Source organism: Priapulus caudatus, unplaced genomic scaffold (genome assembly GCF_000485595.1).
Source record: "Priapulus caudatus unplaced genomic scaffold, Priapulus_caudatus-5.0.1 Scaffold1669, whole genome shotgun sequence".
NCBI lineage: Eukaryota > Metazoa > Priapulida > Priapulimorpha > Priapulimorphida > Priapulidae > Priapulus > Priapulus caudatus.
Genome location: NW_014578730.1, coordinates 50,850 through 59,561, shown reverse-complemented (window position 1 = coordinate 59,561; position 8,712 = coordinate 50,850). Strand labels below are relative to the sequence as shown.

The 8,712-nt window shown below is 49.9% G+C and overlaps 2 protein-coding genes across 2 annotated transcripts in view; one reads left to right on the top strand and one right to left on the bottom strand.

Annotated features, from left to right (window-relative positions):
* Window positions 1–140: 140 nt before the first annotated feature.
* On the top strand, window positions 141–982 carry LOC106817296 (Fanconi anemia group J protein homolog; the record flags this gene model as incomplete). Its single annotated transcript, XM_014821958.1, has 2 exons — window positions 141–276; window positions 666–982. Coding segments are annotated over 2 exons (453 nt in total), but the record flags the coding sequence as incomplete, so codon positions are not given.
* A 2,381-nt stretch (window positions 983–3,363) lies between these two features.
* LOC106817295 (Fanconi anemia group J protein-like) overlaps window positions 3,364–8,712 on the bottom strand; it is a 6,729-nt gene continuing 1,380 nt past the window's right edge. Inside the window, exons 2-9 of the mRNA XM_014821957.1 lie at window positions 8,469–8,580; window positions 7,696–7,941; window positions 7,321–7,388; window positions 6,947–7,092; window positions 6,216–6,411; window positions 5,379–5,504; window positions 4,801–4,896; window positions 3,364–3,402 (exon numbers count right to left, since the gene is read on the bottom strand). Coding sequence (XP_014677443.1) covers window positions 3,391–3,402; window positions 4,801–4,896; window positions 5,379–5,504; window positions 6,216–6,411; window positions 6,947–7,092; window positions 7,321–7,388; window positions 7,696–7,941; window positions 8,469–8,580 — 1,002 coding nt within the window. The 3' untranslated portion in view covers window positions 3,364–3,390. The remainder of the gene's footprint in view (window positions 3,403–4,800; window positions 4,897–5,378; window positions 5,505–6,215; window positions 6,412–6,946; window positions 7,093–7,320; window positions 7,389–7,695; window positions 7,942–8,468; window positions 8,581–8,712) is intronic.

Below are 8,712 nucleotides of genomic sequence, written 5' to 3'. Positions count from 1 at the left end.
CACAAACCAACACTCAAACATTCGCCGGTGAAAACATAACCTCTGCCAAGCCCCTGGCGGAGGTAATTATAATTCATAATATTACAATGATACTGGTTAATCTTTGATGATCATGAATGTAATGGCAATACTGGTCACAGATGGAGATTAATCTTAGAGGACAGATCGTGGTTCTCGATGAAGCTCACAACATAGAGGATGCGGCGCGGGAGGCTGCGAGCGCCAGCATCACGCAGGAGCAGCTAGACGGCGCCAGGACCGAGCTGGAATCTGTCGGTAAGCATGCGTGAACACACAGAGTTACACGTACAAGCGGCCACACAGACTGACACACACATGTGTGCAGACACGCACACATGCGCAGGCTTGCACACACTTCCACATACATACATGTACACGCAGACAGACACTCACACATGCACGCACGCATAAAACCTTGGGGGGGGTGTATTCGTCGCCGGCGGGGTGGGGGCGGGGGTGGGTAGCTGACTTCACCCCAGCATCCGCTGCAGAGGCAAGGACGCGGGAGGGGTTTATTCGGGGGCGGCAGGGTGGGGGCAGGGGGGAGGGGCACTGGACGTGTGGGTGGGTGTGCACTCTTGATTAGAGTCTTTGTTAAATTTGATTGTATGCGAGCGTGCGTTTTCGCATCCTTGCCTTTGCAGCGGATGCTGGGGTGAAGCCAGTCAGCCACCGGGAGCTTGCTCGCGTCTGTTCCGTCATCTCGCAGTGGATCGGCCGACAGTCGGACGACCTTGAGCAGACGGACTTTGCGACTTCGTCGCGCGTCTGGACGGGCGTCGAGATGGTCGCCGCTCTCAAGGTCATGGCCATCGGACCCGACGAGTACGCACACGTGATGGTGAGAGAGCAGACGGACAGTGGCCGCGGCGACGACGTCGTGGCGGCCATTGCTTTGTGGGTTTCAGGCGGCCGCTTCCCCTTTAAAAAACCTGATTCGAATCAAAATTTTGCAAATTGATTTTGGTGCTGCACGTTATAGGTCTGTAGACTGTTAACGCGTAACTAAGCGCGACAGAGTTTATGAATGTGTATGAATGAATGGAGATTTTATGTAGGCGTGCTTACATGTACCTGCCCACCTGTATCATCTGCCCTCCTGTCCTGCCCACCTGTATCATCCACCCACCTGTATTACCAGGTTACCTGTGCCAATCTGTATTGTCAGGTTACCTGCACCCACCTGTAGTCATCCATGTACTTGAGATTGTCCTTGTAGATGTACTGCAGTACGGTGAGGAGGCTGCGCATCACCATGATCACCGAGGGCTTCACTGAAGCCTGCTCCGCCTCCTCCGCCGACTCCACCTTCTCCATCACGTCCCCAAATGCACTCTGAACCGAACAAGAGAGCAGCTGGCTACACGAGGCATCTGACACTTGTGCTCACGTACAGACTCGCAGGATGCATGCGGACAAACAGAAAGTTTTTTTTTCGTGATATAGAACTCGCGATATAATCTCTCGCTTTCTAACATCTGCTAACAATATTACCTCGAGTTGTCGCCGATTGGCCAATACAGGTGGGTGGATGATCGCCACGGCTAGCAGAAAAATCTCCATTTCATTCAATACAATTTCATAAACTTCTGCCCCGCGCGCTTGCCGCTTAGCCTAAGCGTTAACAGTCTACAGACCGTATAGCTGGTGCAGCACCAAATCAATTTGCAAAAATTTTTTGATTGTCAAATCAGGTTTTTTAGAGGGGGAGCGACCGCTGAAAACCCACAAAAGCAATGGGCGCCACTGACGTCGTCGCCGCGGCCATGTCCGTACCTGCTCTCCACCATCACGTGTGCGTACTCGTCGGGCGTCGGTATGGCCATGACCTGAGAGCGGGGACCATCTCGACGCCCTTCCAGACGCGCGACGAATCGGCCCAGTCCGTCTGCTCAAGGTCGTCCGACTGACCGGCCGATCCACTGCCGAATGACGGAACAGACGGCGGGCAAGGGCTCCCGGTGGCTGGCTGGCTTCACCCAGCATCCGCTGCAGAGGCAAGACGCGGGGGGTGGCGTTTATTCGTCCGCCGCGCGGGGTGGGGGGGCGGTTGTGGGATAACTGGCTTCACCCCAGCAAATCCGCCTGCAAGGGCAGGAGCGGAGGGAGGTTTTATCTGGGCCGGCGGAGGGATTGGTGTTTTTGCCGGAGCACGGGCGGCTGCGCGGTATGGGTACGCGATTTTCGCCCGGTACAGGTATTCTGATTTATTATTATTCGGATAGATTATCAGGAAGTGAAAGAGTCACCAAATTTAGAAGATGTGGTTGGGGTGATTGTTTTACTCCTGATAATATATTTATTGATACATATTTTGTTATATATAACTATATATGATATATACTTTATTATATTATAACTATATATTATATATACTTTTTCTAATATAACTATATATTATATATACTTTTATATATATTAAATTTATACTTTATAGTTTATTAATTATATGATTATAATATTATTATAATCTTTAGGTTAATGTATCATTACTAATATACGTAAGTATTAATATTTATTAGTATGTAAGGCCGGAAAGGAACGATCGGCACAAAACGTCACGTTCAACGTCAAAGTTCACTCTCTAGTCGTGCGTTCACGCCACGTGTGAAGCTGATTGTGAAGCCAACGTGGCCCGTGTGTGGATAGGGTCGGGCGGGGGGGGGTGAGTAGCTGGCTTTCACCCCAGGCATCCGCTGCAGAGGCGGAAGGAGTGGGGGGCGGGGGTTTATTCGTCGCGGCGAGGTGGGCGGGCGTGGTATAGCTGGCTTCAACTCCACGCATCTGCTGCGGAGGCAAGACTGCGGGGCTTCCGGGGCGTTGATCCGGGGGCAGCCGGGGCTGTCCGTGCGCTGTGACGTGACAAAATACGGTGCGTGTATGTCGGTATGGAGTGTTAGGTGTGTGAGTAGTGTATGTGTAGAACACGTGTGTGGGGTGGGCTGGTGGTGGCTGTGGATCGTGAGCCGGGCACTGGACGTTCTGGTGGTTGCGGTGTGCACTCGGTTTGTGTTAGAGTCTTTCGTTAAATTTGTTGTTATTTGCGAGGCGTGCTGTTTTATGCAGTGTGTGCACGTTGCTGAGTGTCTTGTCTGCGTGATACATGCTATGTGATGTGGAGTGTGTGGCAAGCTGTGCAGAGTGAACATAAGTGTGCTGCATGTATTGGTGTTGTGCTGTAAGTCAACGTTGTGTGGCGCTGTAGCGTGTAACTCTGTGTGTTCACGCATGCTTCCGCACATATTCCAGCTCGGTCCTGGCCGCCGTATAGCTGCTTCCTGCGTGATGCTGGCGCCTCGCCAGCCTCCCGCCGCCGATCCTCTATGATGTGAGCCTGCATCTGAGAACCACGATCTTGTCCTCTGAGACTTAATCTGCCATCTGTGACCTGTGTGTGCTAGTGATTGTGCCTATTGTGTACATGTCTATTGATCATCAAAAGGATTAACCAGTATCATTGTTATATTATGAATTATATATTGAGCTCCGCCGCAGGTGGTGGCGGTCGTGTGGGGGTTGCGCGGAGGTTATGTTCTTCACCGGCTAAATGTTTAGTGGTTGCGTTTGTGTGTTTGTGGGTTTGGGAACATGCACGTTTCCACGGTCCATCGCCCGGCGTTGTTGTGGCTGGCCTGTAGTGTCTTACGCAAACACTGCGAAACACAGGCTAAGGGCCAACCACAGTCCTCCCCACCTGCACTGCTCGCACTAATCCGGTATTTCAATTTAATTATTAATAATTAATTAATTATTTTTTCCCTTTTAGATACATTAAATGAATAAAAAAAAATATCCACAATTGAGAGAATTCAGCTGCCTCTTGAGCGTGGAAGGTCTTGTGCTCTCGCGGTGCTCTAGTATATAATATAATAATTATTTATAATTAATGAAAAAATTCCCAGTGTGACTATTATATCAGGAGTGTATTAAAACAAACTTGTTAATTTAATAGTAGATTGCTGAAGTTAGGTTTTTGTGTAATATTCTCTCGCTCCTGATCATAGTCATCATTACTAACAAAATATTTCCATCAGAATGATTGAAATCACAACTATGAATGGTCAATCATAGGTTAAGGATTCCCCGTACATGCATGATAAAGTTAGGGTGTGTTGAGGTAGATAGCGATTTATGGTTGGTGTTAGGATTAGGATTAGGGTTGGGGGTAGGGTTAGAATTAAGGTTAGGGTATGGGTTACGACGCATGATAATGACAGAGATGCCAACACTTTTCTGAGCAAACTGTATTGAGGATGTCTGAAATCTGTAGTCCGAGGGTCACGCAGTGACGTGAGTATGCTAGGGGGGTTCGGGGCATGCCCCCCGGAAAATTTTTGATTCCGAGATGCAATTTCCTGCATTATGGAACCCAAAGTGACAATAAGTTCATACTGATATTTGCTGCTAAAATTAAAATCCATGTAGTTATTTCCAATCATGTTATATCAATGTAAGACTGAAACAACACTTGAAATATCATCAAAATGATTTTTTTTCGATCGTAATAAAAATCGTAGTTGTATGCAAACTGGTCGTAGTGGTCAAAATGCAAATGAAATTCGTATAAAATACGAATAAATCGTAGTGGTTGGCATCTCTGTAATGATACATGTATGGGCCTGCCTCCTAAGTAGGACTTGAGCTCCCATCTTGCCACTACATCACTACGGACATGACAAGCGTTGGAAGACTTGTGTTCTTACACCCACAGCCCTCGTTGCAAAATGCTTCAGTACTAAAATGCCGGCAGCTATGCAGCGAAGATGAAACCTCACTCACGCTCTGCCTGATCACGGGATCGATGAGGTAGTTGTATGGACAGAAGATGATGTCGGCCTCGTCCTTGAGCCCTCGCGTCGCATAGTATGCACACACCTGGCAGACAGCAGCAGACGATTACCCCACCGCGATGCGCACGCTTGGAAAGGGATTGGGATGCAGAAATGAGGGTAACAAGGAACGCTCCCGGCAAAACGCACATAGCAGGGGAAGTTGCGGAATAGGATGCTGGTTCACGGGAAACAATTACCGCGATACTTTGATAGCTTAACGTTGGGTCGATTTATCTGTAATATTGGCTTTACCTGTAACTTCCGCGAGCACAACAGCGACACTAACAGTATTGTCACAAGTCTAAACACCAACCGCATCATTATAACGAGTCAAATAACAACAATACGACAAAAAGCAACAAGTCACACCCACAACAATAACAATGATTCGGCAAATCAAACAACAACAACGATTACGGCGTCACAACAAGTCAAAACTACAACAACGCCTACGAGTTTCTGCGGCCGTCAAACATGTCAAAGCGCGACCGACTCCCGTCCTTTCTCACACTCCATGGCACCTACCTTGATCTTCTTGCCTAGCCTCACCAGATCTTCGATATCCCACTGCGCGTCGAAGCCGGTGTGACACTGCAGCTGTGACTGTGTCTTCAGCCGGTGCGCGTTGTGGAAGTAGCCGCAACTTCCGACCTGGGCGAGAGAGCGAGCACGAGTCACGACAGCGATAACACTGCGCGCGCAAGAACGCTAGCAGAAGTACAACCGTGGGAACCAAAACCACCGTCACCCACCAAAACCTCCTGAAGCTTACCACAACCACTGCCCCAGCCTCCTCATGCTCCCGCCCTCCTGGCTTGGATGCACGCAGGCAAACTCCCTCGCCTCCCCCACCTCCTTCCCTCCCCCCACCTCCTGTCCTCCCCTCCCCCCTCCGTAGCCTCACCGTCTTTGGGTCGCGCTAGGTCTGAGCAGGCATCATTCTTGTCGCCCTGCTTTCGCTAGCGCGGGTGCACGCAAGGCAACTCCCCTCGCCCTCCCCCACCTCCTTCCCTCCCCCTCCCCCGCCTCCCTCCCTCCCCCTCCCTCCTCACCTGTCTTTTAGGGTCGCGTAGGTCTGAGGCAGGCGTCGTTCTTTGTTTGGCTTGCCTGCCTGACGCCGCGGGATGCGACTGTGACGGCGTGCACCGCAGTGCAAAATCTCCCCTCGCCTCCCCTCCCACCTCCCCCTTCCCTCCCCCGCCTCCCTCCCTCCGCCCCCTCCCTCCCTCACCTGTTCTTAGGGGTCGGTGTCTGAGCAGGCTGTCGTTCCCTTGTTCGGCTGGTTGCTGACGGCGGGTTGCAGCGCAGACAATTAATCCCTCGCCCCGCCCTCGACCTCCCCCCCTCCCCCCGGCCCCTCACCGTCTTAGGGTCGCGTAGGTCTGAGCAGGCGTCGTTCTTGTTCGGCTGCTTGCTGACGCGCGGGTGCACGCAGGCAAACTCGCGGCTCGCGAGAATGCACATGCGAGCACGGCGTCCGTACGCCGTCCGGCCGAGCTCCCGCACGATCTGCGCCACCTGCTTGTGCGTGCGCGTACCGAAGAAGATCTTTGCCACCCTGCGGAGCAGAGGAGAGGAAGCGAGTGAGAGAGAGAGAGAGTCGGAGCGGGAAGAAGATTTTCGGGAGTACGGGATCCAGCGCGTCGCCACGCGTGCGAGTCCTGTCACGGAAAAATACTGGGTTTTTCGTCTTTCCGCCAGGGATTATCGCGGTCTCGCAGAGCGAACGAGTTTGTCGCTCGTGATTTCGATGCGAGCTTACGGCAGATGACTCGGAAATTGAACTGACACGATTGAGCGACACAAAAGTATAAATCTCTTCCGGTATCGCAGAATATGGGGAGAGGAATACAAAGGTGGAATACATCGGGGGAAAATACAACTAGGAATGTGGCGGGACGAGGACTATGGGGCAGGAATGTTGAGAGGGAGAATATGATGAAGAATGCAGCAGGACGAGGAATGCAGGAGAAGAATTCAGGGGAGGAATTCAGGGGAAGAATTCAGGGGAGGAATAGATGGCAAAGGAATAGATGGGAGGTATGAATACAGAGAGGGGAAAGAATTCAACGAGAGACGTGGCAGGATCTTACCTCTTAGGGTTCGACGCGCGAGTCTCCTGATCCTTCATGGCGTTGAGCTTCATTTCATAGTCGATCGCGTAGGCTTGTGAGTCGTCCTGTGTGTCTGCCTTCTCTACAGTCCACGTGCGAGACGTCGCTGAACCATTCGCCTTCTGCTATATAACGTCGCAAAACAAAAGTGCAGCTAGGAATGAAGCTATCTCCACGCATCTCACACTCTCCTCCCTTCCCTCTCTCTTTTTCTCTCCTCCCTTCCCTCTCTCTTTTTCTCTCCTCCCTTCCCTCTCTCTTCTTCTCTCCTCCCTCCCTGCTTTCCCATCTGTGCGTGCGTGTGTAACTGAGATGACACGAGTGTTGAACGTATAACACGTGTTGAAACTTACGTCTGCAGCTAATGAACTGCGTAGGCTTTTGCTACACGGTTTGAAATCATCGTCCTCACCTTCTCCACCTGGAAGAACAACAGACACAGTTTGAACTTTGACGCCGAGTATTTTAGTTCAGCAAAATCCGACAATGCTTAAAAGCATCATCCATAAATCTAATATATAAAAGCAATGCGCAGTTAAAAGTCTCTTGATGTCCCAATGCCAGCCACCATTGCTCTGTGTCTATATTTTCTACTCTAATGTCTCCCACACTAAATTCTATTGTTTTTTTTTTCACTCACACTCACATTCTTTCATTACTCCATAAACTATTCCAGAGCTACCTAATATTTAATCAGAAAAGTTTGGCAAAAAAACCCTCTATATGACCTTCTCCGTCAGATGTAAGATCGATAACGGTATCCTCCTTCTTCTCATCCTTTACGCTCGGGGGATTGGCTGCATCGTGGCTGCCATTAATTTTTGATTCACAGGTGGCGCCTCCATCGCCATTGTCCGCTGTGGTTCCTTGCGCTCCACGGAAGTCGGTTTGGTTGTTGACAGATTTGCTATCGGCACCGCAGCAGCTCTCCATCTCGGCACCGCAGGAGATCTCCATCTCACGTTTCTGTTTGTCTATCCGACACAAAAGCGGTTACGACGTAAGGCGTGGGGAAACTCGGATATTATTCCCTTCAAGTGAAATCTCCATGTGGAAGCATAGCAGATGAACATGATGGTGTATATTCTAACTACGTGTCGTGTACACTAGTGTTGTCAATCGGTTGTCATTTCGTAATCGATCATCGGTTGGACCCAAGTAACCGATGATCGGTTACAATCGGTTACTCGGGGTGTTGAATGCCTGCGTGTGCGTAACGTCGTGTGCATGTACGTGTGTGCATGTATGTGCTTGTTTAGCCTTGTTTACTGTTTGTTTTGCACTGTTTACTACTGTGTGTATAATAAATGTACTGATTCTCATCACTTTTCCAAGTTTTCTTGTTCAAATTTTTAAAAAAAATGTTAAAAAATTTTTCTTTTTTTTTGATGAAATCGATTATGGATTTTGATAACCAAGCGCTTGGTTCGAGACTTCGAGTCACTGTTCAACCAATGATCGAGTATAATCGATTATCGTGACATCACTAGTGTACACTCACCTTGTTCTTCAGCCTGCCATGCGAGAGTGGAACAGAGCAAGGCGAGACTCTTGCCACTTCCCGTCGGACTCTCCAGAAGACAGTTTCGACTTGAAACTATCCCCCTAATAATCTAGAAAAAGAACAAGATGCCATTAGAATAGGCCGGGTAACTACGTTGGTCTGGATCTGGACGGACTTGCGGCCCCGGTTTTTGCACGCAGCGCACAGCTCGCGGCGAAGCCGCGCCCCAACGCGAATACGC